The sequence below is a fragment of the Eriocheir sinensis genome, chromosome 55, assembly GCF_024679095.1.
Source record: "Eriocheir sinensis breed Jianghai 21 chromosome 55, ASM2467909v1, whole genome shotgun sequence".
NCBI classification, from domain to species: domain Eukaryota; kingdom Metazoa; phylum Arthropoda; class Malacostraca; order Decapoda; family Varunidae; genus Eriocheir; species Eriocheir sinensis.
Genome location: NC_066563.1, coordinates 4,013,121 through 4,034,535, shown reverse-complemented (window position 1 = coordinate 4,034,535; position 21,415 = coordinate 4,013,121). Strand labels below are relative to the sequence as shown.

Sequence of the window (21,415 nt, the reverse complement as noted above, 5' to 3'; positions counted from 1 at the left end):
AACACATACTCACATCCCTCTGAAGAGTTATATGTGTGAAAAGAAAAGGAAAAATCACGACATTATGAGCTTGATTCCATTCTCTAAAGGTACATAGTCTGTCACACACAATATAATCAGATAAAGAATGCCCAGGTTTATGCGACCCAATATATCTGATACTTGTTAAAAAGAGGTTAAATAAATAAGTAATAAAACAGTAGATAAGATAACACGACAAATAAGAATTAAATAAGATAATCAACTTACTGAGAAGGGAAAGGGGGGAAGGAAGGAAGAAGGAAGAGAAGATGGGAAGGGAAGGGAATGGTAGGAAAAGAAAAGAAGGGAAGGGAAGGTAACTAAGGGAAGGAAAGGGAACAATGAGAAGAAGGGAAATGAAGGGAAGGGAAGAAGCAGGAAAGGAAAGGAAAGATGGGAAGAAGGGAAATGAAGAGAAGGGAAGAAGCAGGAAAGGAAAGGAGAGGAAAGATGGGAATAAGGGAAAAGAAGAGAAGGGAAGAAGCAAGGAAGGGAAAGGAGAAGAAAGAAAGGGAAGAAGAAGGGAAGGGAAGAAGCAGGAAAGGAAAGGAGAGGAAAGAGGGGAAGAAAGGAAAAGAAGACAAGGGAAAAAGAAGCAAGGAAGGGAAAGGAGAAGGAAGAAAGCGAAGAAGAAGGGAAGAAGAAGGGAAAGGAGGAAGAGAAGATAGGAAGGGAACGGAATGGCCTATCAGGTGTTTGAAGATACCCTTAACTTAACCTAACCGGGCTTTTTTCACACATTTGTTTCCTTTCTTTATGCCCTTGAACTGACTCCTCTGCTGAAAAAATAAATAAAAAAATAAATAAATAAAAACAATAGATAACATAACACGTCAGAAAATCAAATAATCATAAAATCCGTCATGTATAAAAGGCTCAGCAATCTGCATACCTTTACTGAATAGGTCTGTGCTGCTGGCCCTGGAGCTGCTGTGCTGGGAGAGGCAGTCACGCTGGTCCTCGGGGTCCACAGATTCCGTCTCGCTGGTCACGGTGGACAGCCCGCCACCCTCACACCCTCCAGCAGCTCCCCCCTCGCTCCCTCCCTCGCCAGATGGTTTGGACAGGCCTGAAGGATGGAGGATGGATTTGTGTGATGTTTCTTCTGCTCTTCCCTTCACTTCTTCCTGTTCTTTCTTCTTTTCCATCCCTCTCTTTCCCCTCTTTTTTCTTCAACTCCAGCCCCTATGTTCTCTTTCATTTTCCTTCTTTCCCATTCTTCTTTCCTTCCTTCCCTTCCCTACATTTTTTTTCTTTGCTTTCCTTCATTTCCCTTTTTTTTTCCTTTCCTTCCTTTTCTGTTCCCTTCTTTACTCTCCTTTCCTTTCCTTTCCTTCCCTTTCCTACATTTTTTTTTCTTTCCTCTCCTTCATTTCCCTTTTTCCTTCCTTTCTGTTCCCTTCTTTACTCTCCTTTCCTTCTTTTTTCCCTTTTTTGTCCTTTCCCTTCCATTCTCTTCTTCCTTTTCCTTCATTTCCCTTCTTCCTTACCTCCCTTCCCTTATTTTCTTCCTCTTGTCCATTCCTTCCCTTCCCTTTTTCTCTTCCTAACCTTCCCTTCCCTTATTTCCAGCAGCACTCTCACTCCCACCCAAAAAGCGACTCATAAAACTTGTCAACTTACTGTGGCTGTCATCCTCAGAGTCCAAGTAGACGTCCTCCACCTTCAAGGGCACTTTGATCCTCTTGGCCGATGACTTTGAGATGATGTCACGAGCCTTCTGCCGGAAAAACAAAAGGTAAGTGATGTTTTGGATGGGTAGAGATTGTTGAAATATTGAAATACGTTAAAAAAAATGTAAAAAAATGTGGGAATAGTGTGTCTTTATTGTCAATATTGATAGAAAAGGAGGAAGAAGGGAGGAGAAGGAGGAGGAAGGGAGAAAGAAAGGAAAGAGGAAGATGGGTGGAAATGCTGATATATGTCGTAAAGTATCAATAGTAATGGAGAGGAAAATAGAAGAAAAAGGAGAAAAGAGAAAATAAGAAAACAAGAAGATAATAAGAAAGAATATGAAGGGAACAGTGTATTGAACAGTATCTTTTAATTTTAACACCAAAACATAAATAAATAAACAAATAAATAAATAGAGAATGAAAAGGAAAGTGTCAAAATCATCTGTCACACTAACCTCGGCATCCATCGTTGTTTCCGAGTCACTGTCTGAGTTTAATACGACAGCGACGGGTGGAGGAATTGCGGCGGGTGGCAGTGACTTGTCTCGGGCACGGCTGGAGTCTTGGCCTCTTCCTCTCTTCCCTTCTCCTTCCTCCTCCTCCTCCTCTTCTTCGCGTTCCTTCATTTCCACATCCTCGTCATCAATAATCTCCAGTTGGTCTTCCATGTTGTCATTTCTATCTTCGTTTTCCTCTTGTATTTTGGTGTTTGTACGAGTGTTGGTTTTGTCTGACTCTTCCTCACTTTCATCATGTTTTTCTTTATCTTCCTTTGTCTTCTTTTCTTCTTTCCTAAATGTGGTTTGGGTGATAACTTGAGTTTTTCGTATTTCCTTTTCTTCTTCTTCCTTTTCTTCGTTCTTTTCAACTCTTGTAAAAGTGGTTTGATTATCTACTCGGGATTGTTGTGTTTCTTCCTTTTCTTCCTCATTCTTTTTCTTTTCTTCCCTTTCCTCTCTTCTAAATGTGGTTTCTTGTATCTCTCTTTCCTTCTCCTCTTTCTCTTTCTCTTCTCTTCTATACATTGTTTCTTGTACCTCTTTTTCTTCCTCCTCCTTTTCTTCTCTCCTAAATATGGTTTCTTGTATTTCTTCATTCTCTTCCTTTTCTTCTCTTCTAAATGTGGTTTCTTGTACCTCTTCTTCTTTTTCCTTCTCTTCTCTTCTATATCTATATGTGGTTTTAGGGTCAATTTGGGCTACTTCAATCTCCTCCTTTTTCTTTTCTTTTCTTCTTCATTTCTGTATGTAGTTATGTAAGGTGTTTCTTTTCCCTCCTCCTCTTCCTTTTCTTCTTTTCTGTCAGTGTGTTCTCCTCTCTCTTCTTCCTTTTCCTCTATCTCCATCTCCTCCTTCTCTCTCTCTTCCTTTTCATCCCCGACTTCTAAGGATTTTCGTTCCTCACCGACATGGCTTTCCCTCACTGCTTCCTTACCTATCAAATCCTTCTCTTCCTCCACCTCCACTGGCTCATCCTTATCTTTATTTATTTCGTCCTTTATTTTCTTATTGGCTTTGGTTTCCGTCGAGAGAGGAGACTCGATTGCCAGAGCCTCATTGTCACTGCCGTCACTTTCATCTTTGGTCTCGATCGCCTCCAACCTACTGCTGGTAATGATGTTAGTTTCGTATTCTTTCACTGCTGTTTCTACTGGTTCGCTTTTTTCACTTCGGTTAGATGTTGTGTGTTTTGTTGTTTCCTTGGGTACTGTTTCCTCTTGACTGCTGTCCATGGCTTCTATTTTCTCCTCCTCCCTTTCTTCCCTTTCCCTGTTCTCCTTTTTTTGTTCCGAGAGAGCGTTCTTTTCCTCCTCTATTGTTTTTGTGGAGCTGTTCTTGTTGCTGTTGTCCATTTCCTCTGCTTCTTCGCCATTCACTTTTTCCTGGTGTTCATTCTTTTCCATAACTTTTTCATGCAGAGGCAAACTTTTCCTGCAGATTTCTATGTCTTTTTCATCTTTAATTTCTTCTATTTCATCTTCCTGAGTCACTTTTGTTTCTTTCTCTTCTTTTTTTGTTTCCTCCAACTCCATTTTTCCTTCAATCATTGTCTTATCATGTTCTTTTAAAATTTCTTTCTCTTTGGCTGCTGGGAGATTCTTTTCATGTTGTTCCGGTGTATGTTTTTCTTTGTCTCTTGCACCTTGAGCCTGGAATGGAGGTCTGAAGGAAGGTGTCTCCTGTCTGATGGCAAACCCGCCCTTCTTGGTGGTGGTTATCTTGATGCTGAGAGGCGTGGCCGGGCTATACACCACGTGGCTGCCTCCCTCCTGGCTCAGCGTCATGCTTTCGTACTCGACACTGGAGCCACTGCGGTCCTGTTCGTCATCGCTATCATCCTCGTCATCGTCATCACTGTTGCTGCTATCGTCTTCATCCTCATCGTCACTCCCGTCCTGGTTTTCTGGGCTTGAGTGACTGATGTTGTTGTCACCTTGATCAGCGACGAGAGTTACGTCTTTATCTTCCTCCTCCTCCTCTTCCTCTAGTTTCCGTTCCTTGCTGAAGACGAGATTCTTCCCTCCGCCTTCGTCCTCAGAGTTCTCACTGTCCTCACTGGATGACTGCACGTGTGGGCTGCCGATGGGCTTTATGGGTTTGGCTTCTTCGGGCTTGGGGCTGAAGGGCTCGCCATCGCTATCAGAATTTGATGAGAGACTTTGTGGTTCCTTAGTTCCCAATGGGGCTGGAGGAGAAGGCTTCTGCTGGCTCTCAGTGATGGGTTTAGTAGTAATGGTGGTGGTGGTGGTGTTGATAGTGGTGGTGGTGGTGAGGGCTCTGAAGGTCATGGGGGAGTGTGTTGTCTCTTCCTCGCTGTCGTCATCTGAGTCGAAGATGCTGGGGATCCTCACAACGGGCCGCGGCTCCCCAGACATGGCTGCTGTTTAGGGGGCTCCTGTAGGGGGAGACAGTGAAAGCTCAGTCTGAGATCCTTTCTAACTTTACATGGTAAGATTACATAGAATATAGATTATACATATAGTGCTCCTACTATATGAAGGATATTGATTATAGATATAGAATTAAGTCACAATGCTGGCAGTATGTGAACATATGAAAATGTGAATGCAAGGGGTCCGCAACAAGCCCACTGGCCTATACTTGGCAGCCCCTATCTACCTACCGCAAGTGGCAGTGTTGCACCTATCATCTGCCTCCCCAAGCCCATCTAATCTCTTGAATGCAGTAATCTTGCCACATCCAGCTACCACACGGCCACCCAGCCCATTCCACTCGTGTTCTACCCTGGATCCCACCTACTACTTCCTACCAAATCTTTTCATCCATAAACTTATCTAACCTCTTTTTGAACACATTTAAACTACTGCTGTATACTACCTCCCCTGGTAATGCATTCCAGAAATCTACCACCCTATGGCTAAAGAAATATTTTCGTTAATCCAACCTACACCCTTGTTTCCTAATTTTCCTATCATGACCCCAAGTCCTGTTTCCCTCCTCTAGTGTAAAGAAAGTATCCACATCTAAGTAATTGCAATCTGAAAACATTTTATATAGCTCTATCATATCCTCATAAGCGCCTCCGTGGTCTAGTGGTCAGCGTGCCTGGTTTCTACTCCGCGAGCCCGGGTTCAAATCCCAGCCCGGGCAGTTGACGTGCAGCTCACCCAGCTGTTCATTATTCCTCTCAGGCTGGTTGATAAATGGGTACCTGGGGAAACCTGGGGAAGGTAAACTGTGGTAACCCGGATGTCACACTGGCCCTGTGTCCCGGGGTAATGGGCTCCCTCCCACCACAGGCTCAAGGGCCAATGTTACGGAGATGAGCACCGAGGCCATGCACTTCTACAGTGTATGCCCCCAACTTTACCTTACCTTTATCATATCCCCCCTTAGACATCTCTCAAATGAAAACATATTTAACTCTTTTAACCCATCCCTATATTCCAGGTGCCTCATTGCTGGTATCATTCTCGGGTAAATCTTAGGAATAGCGGCTCCCAGCAGGTGCGCATTTAGGGCACGGTGCAGTGGTAATTACAACATTTCTAGCACGTACGACGGGGTTTTGACAAGCGGACAGGTGTGTTTATGTCACAAGGGGTGTATTTTTCTGCGCAGGCTCTTCCCTTTCTTCACCCCGGAGCTCGCAGTCTCATCGCCCATTGACTTGGAAGAAATTGTGAGGCCAGCGTGGAAAAATACACCCATTGTGACATAAACACGCCTGTCCGCTTGTCAAAACCCCATCATACATGCTAGAAATGTTGTAATTACCACCACACCGTGCCCTAAATGAGTACCCGCTAGGAGCCTCTATTCTCAAGATTAACCAAAGTTTAGGACGTTTAAAGATAATCACACCACAAACGGCTGGAGCCGTCTGTTTACAAACACAGACAGAACTGCCACCTCGCCCTGGCAAATAAACCAAAAACCGAGTCCTTGAAAGCCCTTAATACCAACATAACTGTGACGCGGGCGCGTCACGGGGGTGCACCCGGTGCCTGGTGGGCGCATCAGGCCGTGACACGTACATGTCACAAAATACACATTAGGTAACCAAGTTAATGGACCGTTAGGATGCTCAGGAGGGCCATAAAGCTAACAGTGAAGGCTGCCTAAGCTGCCCTGCCCACAAACACCTTTGCCTCACGTGGCCGCCGCCCACACCGGTGCAGGGACAGTCACAGCCTTCCTCCGCGTCACGCTACAGCCTTAACAGTGTGTCAGCCGCCCCAGCCAGCACCGCAGGCCTCGTGGCAGCCCCGGGGACGCATAACTCACCTGGACAGTCAATAACAGCGTGGTGATGCCCGGGCCACGCCAAGCACCGCCGCCCTAACGCAAAGGTAAACATAAACAAGTACCTCTTTACCAAGACCAAGGAGGGATTGTAGTCTCTCCATCGGATCCCAATTTAATGCTTTTTCACTACATTTATCACCAGAAAACATGAACCACGTAAGAAAATCGTTGGTTGGGTGAAACTGTTAATTGTCCTCGGAAACTCTCTCCGGCTGGCTGGGTGAATGTATAACAGACCAACCTTCTGTTAACGCGGCCTGCACGAAGAAAGCCTCGACTCGCTCCACCCTGTACGTCATCCTGCACCTTCATGCAGTTTCTTTTTACAGTTGAATGCTTGAACTGCTTGGCTTTCTTTTAGTATTTCTTGATATTCTGAACACTTAAAGGCTCGGTAATGGATTGGGGAGAGATATTAAGCCTCCCTTTTTCAGCATAAACAAGTAGGGAGGGATTTTATAGGTCTGGTTATCAATTTCTGGAGAGAAAAAGAAACGGTGAAAGGAAGTATTAGGTTAGGTGCACAAAGCCTCAGTGCACGACTAAGTTACATCGACGTTTTTTTTTTTTTTGGGGGGGGGGGGGGTATTTCGTTGGGGATATACCTCAAGGGAGGAAGGCGGTGCATGCCGCGCAACCACCCAGATGGCTAGTAGAGAGATGCCCAATTCTTTCAAGGAGGCGGCCCAACAACGGGGCTGGGGGTGTTGGAAAGAGCCCACCTTTCCACTCCCAATGGCACCGGGTAGGACTCGAACCTATACGCTCCAGCACCCCGCCGGAGCGCAAGGCGGAGACTACCACTGGACCACGGGAGCCCCCAATGACGAAATATTGAAAACGAGAAAAAGAGACAGATGCCAAATCACAAAATAACATCAACAAGACTTTTTCTTTCCTATGGTAGTCTAATTATTGTATGGCAAATAGATACATCACCAGATTGAATAGGTTATTTAAGGAAGTTTCCATCAGCACAAATAAGGTCATCACCAGATATCAAACACTTCTTCCTTCATTAATACTTAGAGTTTATCATCAAGTAAGATGATGAAGGAGGAGAAGAAAGGAAGAGGAGGAAAATAAAGAGAAGAATTAGAAGAAGCAGAAGAGGAGGATGAGAGAGAGAGAGAGAGAGAGAGAGAGAGAGAGAGAGAGAGAGAGAGAGAGAGAGAGAGAGAGAGAGAGAGAGAGAGAGAGAGAGAGACTAAAAATAACTCCCCATATTCATTTTAAGTTGAATCAGAAGACTGAGGACCAACAAAAAGCAATTCTAAGCAACATACCCAAAAAAAAAGAAGAAAAAGAAAGAATATATTAAACTCACACATTGGGATTAAATAATAAGTCACTGTTTCCTATAAAATATAATACTTTATTTACAACAAGGAGTGAATTCATTCGTTAATTCTTCCAGGGAGATGAGAATGAGAGTGGGATTGGAGGAGGAGGAGAAGAAGCATGAAGGAATGACTTAATCCTACCCATGTAAGGCACTAAACCCCAGGGAGGGCGCGTCTTGCAGGCTGCGAACTGGCGGCAAGAACACCATCACAAAATATTTACAAAGCACATGCAACTTTTTTATAGATAATCGGACTTCAAACCCATAAACCTATCCTTGTCGAATTCACATAATGGTCGGTATTCCAGTATTCTTAGGGTCTGTTCTACCTCTCACATCAGTCATTTCTATGGGCCAAATTCGACACTAATTCACAATCTCCTTTCTATCAATCCCTTTCCCCATTTTTTTTTTTTTTCTGTATTTCTAGGCTTGATTTTAAGGAGCAAGCCATCATATAGTCACTGCCAAATGGAGTAACAACCTCTCTCAAACTAAACTTAAGAGCATAACAATTTCAGTGACTGGTTGTACGCACTAGTTTTCAGAATCGGCAACCTAAAAACCCTGGCGGAGTGGTTTTAAGGCACAAGGAAATGGTTTGGCAGATTCCCTCAACCCAACAACCCAAGTCACAAGGGCGAGGCGTCTTGACCAAACTACAGTAATGGACTGGTTTTGTAATAATTTGTGAGCAAGTGCAATTTGATTCTCGAGTTCATGGGACCAGTTTGCAATTGGCGGATAGGTTACGTAGAGAAATCGTATGACATCACAGCTACGAATGTCCGAAATCAACCCTCGATCTCTTGTGGACATTCAATTCTATAGGCTTTTCCAGGAGCAGTGCATAGTGGACCTTTTATTTTTGCGATTCTCGAGTTTCCGGGACCAGTTTGTGATTGGCAGATAGGTTACATATGAAAATCATATGGCATCACAGCAATGGACTTCCGAAATAAACCCTCTATTCTGCCCACTCAATTCTATATGGTTTTCCAGGAGCAGTGCATAAGTTCAGGGGACCTGTTCATGATTGGCAGATAGGTTACGTATAGAAATCGTATGACATCACAGCAATGAACGTCCAAGATTAACCATCTCTTCCAACCACTCAATTCTATGTGATTTTCCAGGAGCAGTGCATAAGTTTAGGGGACCAGTTCATGATTGGCAGATAGGTTACATAGAGCAATCGTATGGCATCACAGCAATGAATATAGGACACCAACTCTCAATCACTTCTGGCCCCTCAGTTCTATATGATTTTCCAGGGGCAGTGTATAGCAGGCTTTTTAGTTTTTGCCCTTGAGATACTTCCCTTCAGCAAGATAACGACTCATTTCTATTTGATTTTGAAGGCGTGGCACACATTTCTTTTCTGACTTTTGCCTTTAAACTGTTTCCTTTCCTATGTAAAAAATTAATCACAAATTCCACCAACATGACCATTTATATCCATTTGAATTTGAGGGAGCAGAGCACATTTTTTTCAGCCTCGAGATGCTTCCTTTCCTATATAAACAAAGGCAATCACAAACTCCAATAGGATGATCACAAGGGAATGAGACAGACTGGCGTGCATGATAATAATGACGTGCGGTGATGGCGGTGTTGCCCTCCAGCTCACCGCAAGACAAGCCTTCCAGCGTAGTAGTACAATAATTTAATTCATTGTAGTATCCTTAGCCTAGTACAGGAATAGCAGAGCAGTGTGAAACCCCTTCATTCATCCATGGCAACTGGAAATCTACAGACTTAAAAGTAATATAGGAAAATGAGGTCTTGGAATAATAATAATAATGATAATAACAATAACACTGAAAGCTTATAAAAGAGTGTCCTAAGTCCTGTACCAACCGTTCAAAAAAGTTATCATCGTAACACCGAACTCGAAACACACAGACATGTTCTGCTTTAAGTAACACAAGTCCGAGTATTTTTCCCGGGTGGCAAACTCAAGCAAATTGCCTCTGTGTGTGCTGCGTTTTTGTGTCAAGCTGGACCTTATCACAAGTCCAGAGTGCAGGCAGGCCAGTAACTTGTCCAAAACCTTGATGACAAATATGTTTGACGTTCAAGAGTTGATTTACTGTGAAAAAATAATTAACTAAAAAATAAAATGAAAAATGGAAGGGCAAAGAACACAGCGACACACACACTGTTCACTTTGGCCTCACAGGTTCGGTGGGTCTAAAAGAGTTAAAACACTTAAGTTAGTACATCCACGTCAAGATATAACATTGTAGACCTGTGTGGGAGCTGACAATTACATTGTGTTAGACTGGAACTGACCCTAAATTAGTAGAGATCTATTTTGCACCTGCTTGAATAAATAAAATAAAAAAAATAATATCCTACATCCTGTTCGTCACTGATGCCTCAAGACCAAAAGGACAACGCAGTATTTTTTTTTTCTATTTTGAATTGGCTTGAAAAAAAATAATAATAAGTAAATAAAATAATAATAATAATAATAATAATAATAATACCCTACATCCCGTTCGTCACTGGTGCCTCAAGATGCACCTCAAAACCAAAAGGACAATACAGCATTTTTTCTATTTTGCACCTGTTTAACAATAATAATATCCTATATCCCATTCCTCACTGATACCTCACGATACAACCCCGGGCTACAAGGAGAACACAGTGTTTCGTAAAAGACAAAACGCATCATAGAAGAAAAACAACAGCTTAAAAAGTTTACTGAAGTCTGCAAGCAACTCAACCTCAGCCACTGTCTTCAAGCTTTCAACCCCAAGTTCCTATGATGATGATAAAAAAAATATGAAATAAATATACACAAAAGTTCAACACATGGAAAACATTATATAAATCATGACATTAGGAAGGAGGTAATGAGGGAAGATACAGAGGGACCGTCGTAACCACTAATGAGGATGAAATATAACATACGAGACGTTTAGTGTGAAAGGGGCGAAAATATATGGTGTTTAGTGTGAGAGGGGCGACTAAACCAATTATGATGGCATTTTGGTTTTGCTGAATCATGTTACATAAAAAAGTGACCTTAAAGCCAGTGATTCGTAGGCCTAAAAAAAAAAAAAAAAAAAAAAAAAAAAAAAAATCTAATATTCTTCCATTTCTCTCATCTCTATCAGTAACAAAGGTAGTAAAGGAGCTAATGATTTATATGAATGGCCAGCCCTAAAAAAACCTCTTCTCCTTTTTTCTTTTCCTTGGACACTTTTCATTACAGATTTCATTAAATGTTGGTTGAGTATGAGAGCGTGATGATTATAAAAAATATGCCTTGCCTTTCTTTTTCAGCTTTAACTTGGGACAGATTTGCTTATATAGTTCAGTAATGTATGGTGGAAATGATGAGTATATATATATAATGATATATATAATATAAACCCACTCTATTGCTTCTCTACTCCTTCAATATGGGACAGATTTTCATACATAGCTCAATAATGTAAGGTTGAATACATAAGTGAATGAGTTATATGAATGTTTCCTGTTCTCTCTTCACTCTCCTCACAGTAGCCTCCAGCCAGTCTCACAGATCAAGATGTATACAAAGAATATGTAAACGCTTCAGAACTTCAGTAAACAAGATCATTTTGGCCGGGAACTGATTTCATGGACAGTCCGCCAGAAAGGAGCTAAAGTTTCCTGACCATAAGTTCATTCAATGGCTCTAGACTGCATCACAAACACTACATGATGTTATGATTTACTTATATAAACAGAGGTCTTGTTGAGGACATCTGGGGTATATACGGCAATGTTTAAGCCAATAATAGAGGCAGGAAGCTGGATGTGATTGCCCTGACATACAGAAAGTCTCATTCATGTACAAACAATAAGGTCCGTATTCTCAAACACTTCCAGGCTCTCGCACTCACTTTGGTAAGGCTTTGGTAGGGGTTGTGTTGTTGGTGTTTCAATGGGTAGTTTTATGAGCCTAGTGATAATTTGACAAGGCTTTGGTAGAGGTTGTGTTGTTGGTGTTTCCATGGGTAGATTTATGAGCCTAGTGATAGTTTGACAATGCTTTGGTAGAGGTTGTGTTATCAGTATTTCCATGGGTAGTTTTATGAGCCTGGTGATAGTCTGACAAGGCTTTGGTATGGGTTGTGTTAGTACTTCCATGATAGTTTGACCTGTCCTCTGCACCATGTGAAAGAAAACTCATGAGAACCTGACTGATCTCCTTTGTGGCCTTGGGAAATATTTGTTGTGGGAGCCAAAAGTGTCTGAGAATACAGACTTAAGAGTAACTAACAGCCTCAGTATATGGCAGAGGAGGAGGAGGAGGGCACGGATCACAACACAAGAGGCGGCCACACTGGTCCGTGACTGGGACATACGTAGCAAAAATAACCTCTAATGCATTAAGACTTCACAAAACAGCTATTTTGACCACCTCTATGCCCTAAGTGCTTACATGTGACTAGTATGAGAACAAGCTGCTGCTGCTGATGTAACATAAGCTGCGGTGGTCTCATACAACAGAGTAGGCGGACCAGGCTGAACAAACAGTCAGTGCCCAGATAATGTGTGTGTTGGTGGGTCTGCTGAGGTCTGGAGGCAAGGGAATTTGCACAAACTAAACACACAAGCTACTGACTATTTGGTGGTGTAACGGACATAAACACACGTTATGCAATAGGTGTAAAATGGCCACTACCATTTCATTTAGGATCACTGAGGAGCAGGACATGATGGAGCAACGATATATAGAGTAAAACGTTCCTCTATGGTTGCAATGTTCCGAGACTTTTTCTGTGCAGCGCAATGAAAAACGTAAACTCTGATTTCGTAACTGCGTGAATATAGTGCTTGAAATAAATAAAATGTGATGTCGTCTCCACAATGGTTGCCAAACATAATAGAAAACATGACATAAATAACTTCCCCTTAGAATCATACACTTTTGAGTCCTGTTTCTCTGTTTAAAATATGACGGGAATATTTTTTGGACATATCTGTGAGTTAAGTAAATGGAAATGTCGGTACAGGATGTTATAATTAGGCACAGGTTGACATACACACATTTCAAGGCTTTGGTAGAGGTTGTGTTAGTATTTCCGTGGGTAGTATTATGAGCCTGGTGATAGTATGACAAGGCTTTTTGATTTTAAGTGTTTCATTGTTTCCTTTTTCTTTTTTATGTTATGCCCTTGACCAACCTCCTTTCCTATCAAAAAAGATAAAAAATGTAAACTTCACTGCATATGCAACAGATGATTTTGTAACAGTGTGAACCTAATGTCTGAGGTTTAAATAAAGACTGATTTACTAAGAAAAAGTGCCTCACCTCCTTCAATTTCTCTTCTCCTTTCCTATACAAAAATAGATAAAAATGTAACTTCACTGCATAAGCAATAAATAATTTAGTAACTGCAGGAACATAATGACTGACTGACTTATACAAGAAACAAATGCATCACCTCTGGCAAAATCTCTTGACAGTTTATTTTTACATTACAAAATCTCCTTATCAAAAAGCCTCGGTTCGTATTCCTGTATCACTGAGCTAATAAGTACCTCTCGGATCTAGTTATAATAAAATGCAGAATTACAAGAAGCATTTTTTTAAGATTTCCTAGAATCTAATATATCTCATTTCATAACAGAAGTAAAATTTTGTAATAAAAGTAAATTTCAAACCCTGTCTTCCTCTGTTAAAAGTTAAACAAAAAGAATTGATTTTCAAAGATCTCCTATAATTTAATATTTCAATTTATAACAGAAGTAAACTTTCATAATAAACGTAATTTTCAAACTCTCTCTCCCTCTGTTAAAAGTTAAACTAAAAGAACCGATATATATAAAAAGACAAATTTCCACATTTTCAAAGATTTCCTATAATTTAATATCTCAATTTATAACAAAAGTAAAATTTCATAATAGAAGTAATTTACAAACTCCATTCCTCTGATAAAAGATAAAATAACTATAAAAAGACCAATTTCCTTCCTGACTTCTGACTTCCTTCACACTAGCATTGCCAGATTATCGCATTCACCACATTGCATTTATCATCAATTTTCAGCCTCAAACTCTCGTATACCAACACCAATAACGACGGAAAATTAAAGCCTTATTTATTAAACTCTTATTTATCGATATGTTTGTTTGTTTTGCTGAAGTTATGGGTCGGAAACTACGAAAATGAAATGCAATGAGTATGTGATAATTTGTCAACGCTAATTCACACCCTCGATAAAACCCAAGCCTCCCAAGACACTCTGTACGAATTCACGAAAAACACTTTGTAGGATCAGTTCCATAACACCACAGTCTTCATGAAGCTCCCCAATCCACACTTCTGGTTTTGTGAGGTAACAAAATACTGGAACATCAACACAAACCGCTGAATAAGTAAGGTGTATCAAAACCCTAAATCCAGTCCCCCAACAAGGCTCTCCACGATGCCCTGAAGTTACACATTAGTAAGGACGAGTATATGGACATCTTGCAGCACCCCTTGGACAGTTGCACACACGTTCTGCACTGGGGCACAAGACACAGGGCACGGCAGGGGACAGCACACCAGCAGCAGCAGCAGTAGTAACATCACCTTCCTTTTAACACTGTCTTGCATCCTTTCCAAGCCAGCAGACAGTGAACACCTCGTAAAAAAAGCTATTCCAATGCGTGTGGCCGGCTGGATCATGATTTTTATGGTTTGTCTTGTATGCTTTTGTCTTACATGAAGGAAAATACAATAATTCAGCCTTACCAACACAGCTAATGAGTTAATGAGAAGGCAAAATATTAAGATCCAGCCTTGGCCCTTCACTTCATGAGTCAAACAGAAGGTGAGTCTTAGAAGTATAAATAAGACCTTTCTGCTGATGCTGGTCTGCCTGCCAGCCCACACGAGCCCCTAGACCACCTGACAATGAGAATGAAGAGGTTTTCCATGATTATCACAGAAAAAAAGGGGTTATGATGCTGCTCTAGACTAACGTAGCACTGTTAAAAATAAGGAGGATAAAGGATTTCACAAAGACGTCTTCCTGCCACAGCCTTGGTAGGGTTCTGCACCACACTGAGGCCCTACTGCTGCTGCTGCTGGTCAGGGAAGGGGCTCACACGTCACGCCCCGGGCTAGGAACATTGCCCATTGCTCTGTCTGTGGGAGCAGCGCGGTAATGGTATATACTGAAAACGTGAGCAAATCAGAAATAACATTATAATCACAGTATGCGGGAGGGTCCTGTCCTCTAGAACTCGGCAATGATGCAAAATAAATAACTTAAAAGACGAGAACTGTGCGAAGGTAGTTCCTCATGATTCACACTTTTCTAAAATCCGTAAAATGACTTTTCAATTGGTGAGCGACATGTAAACAAACAAACGGACAGACACCAAGCGTTGCCTCGGTCACAACACAAGTCCTTGAGCTTCCTTCATCTCTGGCACACACACACAACAATAAATATGGCCGTCGTGCCACATCTTTGGCTCAGAGCTTCCCCTGTCCTCGGCATCACCCCCCCCAGCCCGGCACAGCACCGCTCAGTTCCATGCGGCACCCGGGCAGCACCACACACCCGCCCGCCCTCACGAGACACACGGACTAGACGACGTCAGTGACAATGTCAATCACTTTGGAGCATCACAGACTGCCAGGAGTGTTTTGAGCATAGCGTTGCCGGCGTGTGCCTCGCGCGGCGGCTGTCAGTGGCGGCGGCGGCGGGTGCTGTGCCGGGCGGGGGCCGGCTATCCCACCTTGCACTTGGCCTTGCCGTCCAGCGTCCGCTTGTAGATGTCAAACTGCTCCTCGTACTTCACCATGTGGATGGAGATGGTCTTGAGGAGGCCACAGGTGTCTGTCAGCTTGATCTTCTCGTTCCTGAAGCGCGAGTCCCCGACGCGCCGCAGCCTAAGGCTCTCGCCCACGATGCCCGTCACCAGCACGTCCTCTAGGGGGAAGAAGGTGGTGTCCAGCGTTTTGCGGTAGATGTCCTCCACTACGTCGCCAGTGAAGAGGTACGCCGGGCCAGTCAGGAAGTCTGGGTAGCGCGTCCTGCTGTAGGTGCTGGCATCGATGTAGTACTTGCTCTTCTTGTTGCGTACGGGCTTCCACCCCTTGGCCATGCGGCCGTACAGCACGCGCTGCTCGCTGCTCTTGGACTCCACAAAGGACAGCAGCAGTGGCATGTTGATGAACATGTCGTCGTCCGTCTTGAGGATGAAGTGGGACTCGGAGCAGTAGGTCTTGACCCACTCGAACATGGAGATGGTCTTGAGGGTCAGGTTGCTGTAGTGGTCCATGAAGTTGGCCTGCACAATGTCTCCATACAGATCGTTCTCCTGGTCCAGGCTGGCCTGAATGTCGGCGTTGAGGGTGCGGCCCACCATGAAGGCCAGCACCACGTCGCGCCGCACCCCAAAGTGGCCCCAGGTCTGACGCACGGCCGTCCGGTGCTTCTGGTGGTCCGGGGCGCTCGTGATCAGCACCAGTACCTTCAGTTCTCGACCGTTGTCTGGACACAGCTCCTCGTGCGGCACGCTGAACCCAGACTCATAGCGCTCACCAAGCTGAGGGGGAGAGAGTCAGTTAACCTTGGCTCCTGATGTCACTTATTACTGCTTCTATAATGATGATGGTACTATGAATGAACCAGCTACTAATGTCACTCACTAATGTTCCTATAATGATAATGAGAATATGAATGAATCTTGGCTCCTCATGTCACTGCTGTAATTACTGTTTTGATAATGATGATAATGACAATGTGAATGAACTTGGCTCTTGAAAATATGTTGTTCTATGTGAATATCTCCCTATCTATATCGATCTATGTAAATCTCCCCCTATCTATATCGATCTATGTAAATCTCTCCTTATCTATATCGATCTATGTAAATCTCTCCCTATCTATATCAATCTATGTAAATCTCTCCCTATCTATATCGATCTATGTAAATTTATCCCTATCTATATCGATCTATGTAAATCTCCCCCTATCTATATCGATCTATGTAAATCTCTCCCTATCTATATCAATCTATGTAAATCTCTCCCTATCTATATCGATCTATGTAAATCTCTCCCTATTTGTATCGATCTATGTAAATCTCTCCCTATCTATACCGATCTATGTAAATATCTCCCTATTTATATCGATCTATGTAAATCTCTCCCTATCTATACCGATCTATGTAAATATCTCCCTATTTATATCGATCTATGTAAATCTCTCCCTATCTATACCGATCTATGTAAATATCTCCCTGTTCTCCCTATCTATACCGATCTATGTAAATATCTCCCTATCTATATCGATCTATGTAAATCTCTTCCTATTTATACCGATCTATGTAAATATCTCCCTATCTATATCGATCTATGTAAATCTCTCCCTATCTATACCGATCTATGTAAATATCTCCCTATTTATATAGATCTATGTAAATCTCTCCCTATCTATACCGATCTATGTAAATATCTCCCTATCTATATCGATCTATGTAAATCTCTTCCTATTTATACCGATCTATGTAAATATCTCCCTATCTATATCGATCTATGTAAATCTCTCCCTATCTATACCGATCTATGTAAATCTCTCCTTATCTATATCGATCTATGTAAATCTCTCCCTATCTATATCGATCTATGTAAATATCTCCCTATTTATATCGATCTATGTAAATCTCTCCCTATCTATACCGATCTATGTAAATCTCTCCCTATCTATATCGATCTATGTAAATCTCTTCCTATTTATATCGATCTATGTAAATCTCTCCCTATCTATACCGATCTATGTAAATCTCTCCCTATCTATATCGATCTATGTAAATCTCTCCCTATCTATACCGATCTATGTAAATCTCTCCCTATCTATATCAATCTGTGTAAATCTCTCCCTATCTATATCGATCTATGTAAATCTCTCCCTATCTATATCGATCTATGTAAATCTCTCCCTATCTATATCGATCTATGTAAATCTCTCCCTATCTATATGAATCTGTGTAAATCTCTCCCTCTATATCGATCAATGTAAACTCTCTCTCTCTCACCTTCTGCCTCCCCTTCAGGAAATTGATGGCCAGTGACGGGGAGGAGACGGAAGACGAAACCACACTCGTCTTCTTGAGCACCAAAGTCTTCTTGGTAACGGCTTGCTTGGGCTGAACTTCCGAGCCCGTCCCTTGAATCACCACGGGGCGAACTGGACCCTGGGGCTGCGGCTGGGGCTGGCTGGGGGCTACTGGGGCTGCGTTGCTTGTTCTAGAGGCAGGGACGACAGAGGACGAGGACGAGGAGGGTGAAGATGCAACCTTAGTGGAGGAGGATGCTGGTACCGCCCCTCCTGACACCGACGCCGCCACAAGCTGGTTCGTAGTCACTCCTGTAAGGCAAAAACTTGACTCAATAAAACTTGCTCTGGTTAAACTTGCTGTGCCAGGCTTAAGAGTAAACACATAAGAACTTCCTGCAATGATGTGAACCCTGTTATGAATAAATCTTGCTCTGGTTGAATTTCTTGTTTTAATCGTCCATGCTCTATATAACACGTGAAAGGTTGCTGCTCTATCTACCACGCGAAATGCTACGATTATGAAAGAGATCTGAAGCGTGTCATCGATTTACGAGGAAACTTGCCGTATTAACATAGAACAAACCTCATCCGAAAGCAACTCCACAGACACTGATCTCAAACTTGTAGGGATTAACACAAGAAAGTATGCGCTGTGGACGGCCATTAGTGGAAAAAAAAGGTAAGAATCGTCAATTATAAACTAAAGTAAGATAAATTTGCATAATAAACGTCATACTGTAGGTAAACGTCCGTAGGTAGGCGGTATGTAGGTAAACGTCAGACACTGTAGGTAGATTTATATATATGAAAAGAAAAAAAAAACTTGCTAAGGAAGGTCGCCAATTAAAGAGTATGATAAACTTGCTTAAGAAGCGTCACACAAATAGCTTCGTAGGTGTAGAAAGATATATATATATGTAGGAAAAAAAACACTTGCTGAAAAACGTAGTCAATTATAGAGTAAGAGAAACGCAATACACACATCGCTTCGCAGATACAGATGAAACTCGCTATAGAAACTTGCTTAAGAAACGCCACACATCGCTTCACAGATACAGATGAAACTCGCTTTGGGAACGTGACTAATTAACCGGCTCTCCTAAAGACATTCCAAATCCACTGATCTCAAACTTGCCGTAGGGATTAACACAAGAAGGTATGCCTGGAGGAAGTTTGAAGGTAAAGTTAACTTGATATGAATAACTTGCTAAGGAAGGTCGCCGATTAGAGAGTATGATCAACTTGCTTAAGAAACGTCACACAAATAGCTTCGTAGGTGTAGATAATTACATATGAAGGAAAAAAACACTTGCTGAGAAACGTAGTCAATTATAGAGTAAGAGAAACGGTACACGCATTAATAAGATCAAGTATACTATAAATCAAAAAATACACCCGCGTTATACCAGCCAAAACCAGCAATACGGAAGTGACGCAGACCCCGTTTTTAAATACCTACGTGAAGGGGAAATGAAACAAAAAAAAATGCCTCCCAGCCTCGATAATTAGAACCTTTTGACCCATAAATCGACGAAACAAAGAATGGGAGGAATTTATTAATGGCACAAAAAACTGGCCAGATGCCGCGCCCTTGTTGTTTTGTCCATTGTGGAAGGGGAGGAGGAGAGGAAGAGGTGTTAACGGAACCAACGAGTTACCTCTCATCTTCCACCTTTCCTCCCTCTTTCTCCTCGCCATTTCACTTTCGATAGTCAGTCAAGAGGAACCAAGAGGAAAAAATAGAGTAAGAACGTTGAACTTGTCGTCATGGAACCTTGAAACTTCGTGATAATAATAGTAATAGTAATAATAATAATAGTAATACGGAGAACAATAATAACAACAATACCATTTACTACTACTACTGCTACTACTACTACTACGAATATAATAATAGAGAATAAGTGAAAATATATGAAATTCAAGCAGAGATTTTAAGTAAGATTCGTTCAATATATTTTTTGAGAGAGAGAGAGAGAGAGAGAGAGAGAGAGAGAGAGAGAGAGAGAGAGAGAGAGAGAGAGAGAGAGAGAGAGAGAGTCCATTCATACCAAGGTGTTATCGTAACCCCGTTAATATAATCCGGATTAGGATGAGACCGACCCCGTTAGAGCAACACACACACACACACACTAAATAATATGAACTTCAATTCTGCGCAACGAATGTAACTAAATAAAAAAGGGGAAAAAAATAATTTAGTAGTAGTAGTAGTAGTGGTAGCAGTAGTAGTAATAGTAGTAGTAGTCGTAGTAGCAGGAGTATCAATAATAATAATAATAATAATAATAATAATAATAATAATAATAATAATAATAATAATAATAGGCAATAGTAGTAGAGAACAAGAAGAAAAAAGGAACAAGAAGATAAAGAAGAAAACACGAAAAAAAAGGAAGAAGAAAAAGAAAAGAGCAAAAACAAGAAGAAAAATAATAAAAAAAAATAACAGAAAGAAAAGCAAGAAAAAAACAATGAAAAAAATAACAACCTATTTTCAAACCTATCCAAATAATAACAATAACAAAAAGAAAAATCATTACTATTATCATTATTATTACTATCTTCTTTCCTTTCCTCCTCTTCCTACTCCTTTCCCTTTCCTCTCCTTCCTCTCTCCTTTCCTTCTATTCCTTTTGCTCTCCCTTCTTCCTCCCGCTCCTTTCCCTTCCTCCTCTCTTTCTCTTCTTCCTCTCTCTCCATCTCCTTCTCATTCCCTCCTCCTCTTTTTCCTTTCTTCTTCTCTCTCCATTTCCCCTTCACTTTCCTTCTTTTCATTCCCTCCTCCCTCTTTTCCTTCCCCTTCCTCCTCTTTTTCCCTTCTTCCTCTCTCCATTTCCCTTTCTCTCCTTCTGACAAAGTGTGAATGAAGTGAAGTCTCTCGTGATTGATAAGGCTGAGCTCAAAGTCGACGCTGATTGGTTAACGCTATCTCGAACTCTCTTCTGATTGGCTGCTCTCCATCAAGTCTTTCCCTATTGGCTTAGACCTAAATGTGATGCAGGAGAGGGAGAGAGGGAGGGGGAGGAAAGGGGAGAGAGAGAGAGAGAGAGAGAGAGAGAGAGAGAGATGGGAATGAAACAGGAAGCTTAATATCCTCTCTCTCAGTCTAGTGCCCAGTCTCTCTCTCTCTCTCTCTCTCTCTCTCTCTCTCTCTCTCTCTCTCTCTCTCTCTCTCTCGGGGAGGTCAAGGCCAGTTGAGCTAAAATTCTTCAGTTATTTTTTTTTCTTCCGTCTCTTCCTTGTCCGTTATGTGAGAATGGAAGGAAGAGAAGGAGGAGAGGGAAGAGGAAGAAGAGAAAAAAAAACAGGAATAGAAGGAGGAAAGAGGAGGACAGAGAATAGAAGAGGAAGGCGGAAGAAGAGGAGGAAAGAAGAGAAGAAAGAAGAGAATGAATAAGGGAGAAGAGGAAGGAGAGATGAATGAAGAGGAGGAAGAGAAAGATGACAGAGAAGAGGAAGAGGCTTGTCAAGAAGAGGAGGAAGGCAAGAGGAGTCGAAGAGTTCAACCCATTAGTAAACAAGAGCATAGACACACTCAATACGTCCACCTCGACCCAC

At 42.0% G+C, this 21,415-nt stretch overlaps 2 protein-coding genes across 4 annotated transcripts in view; both read right to left on the bottom strand.

Annotated features, from left to right (window-relative positions):
• The window catches only part of LOC126983919 (uncharacterized), a 28,842-nt gene extending 22,281 nt beyond the window's left edge, over positions 1–6,561 (bottom strand). The window contains 5 exon segments of the mRNA XM_050837136.1: positions 914–1,090; positions 1,645–1,741; positions 2,153–2,896; positions 2,899–4,592; positions 6,446–6,561. Coding sequence (XP_050693093.1) covers positions 914–1,090; positions 1,645–1,741; positions 2,153–2,896; positions 2,899–4,572 — 2,692 coding nt within the window. The 5' untranslated portion in view covers positions 4,573–4,592; positions 6,446–6,561.
• A 6,937-nt stretch (positions 6,562–13,498) lies between these two features.
• Positions 13,499–21,415, bottom strand: part of LOC126983918 (lactosylceramide 1,3-N-acetyl-beta-D-glucosaminyltransferase-like) — a 158,967-nt gene continuing 151,050 nt past the window's right edge. For all 3 annotated transcript variants that reach the window (XM_050837134.1, XM_050837135.1, XM_050837133.1), the window contains 2 exons: positions 17,832–18,163; positions 13,499–16,340 (listed from right to left, as the gene is read on the bottom strand). In XM_050837134.1, the coding sequence (XP_050693091.1) occupies positions 15,519–16,340; positions 17,832–18,163 (1,154 nt within the window). In that variant the 3' untranslated portion in view covers positions 13,499–15,518. The remainder of the gene's footprint in view (positions 16,341–17,831; positions 18,164–21,415) is intronic.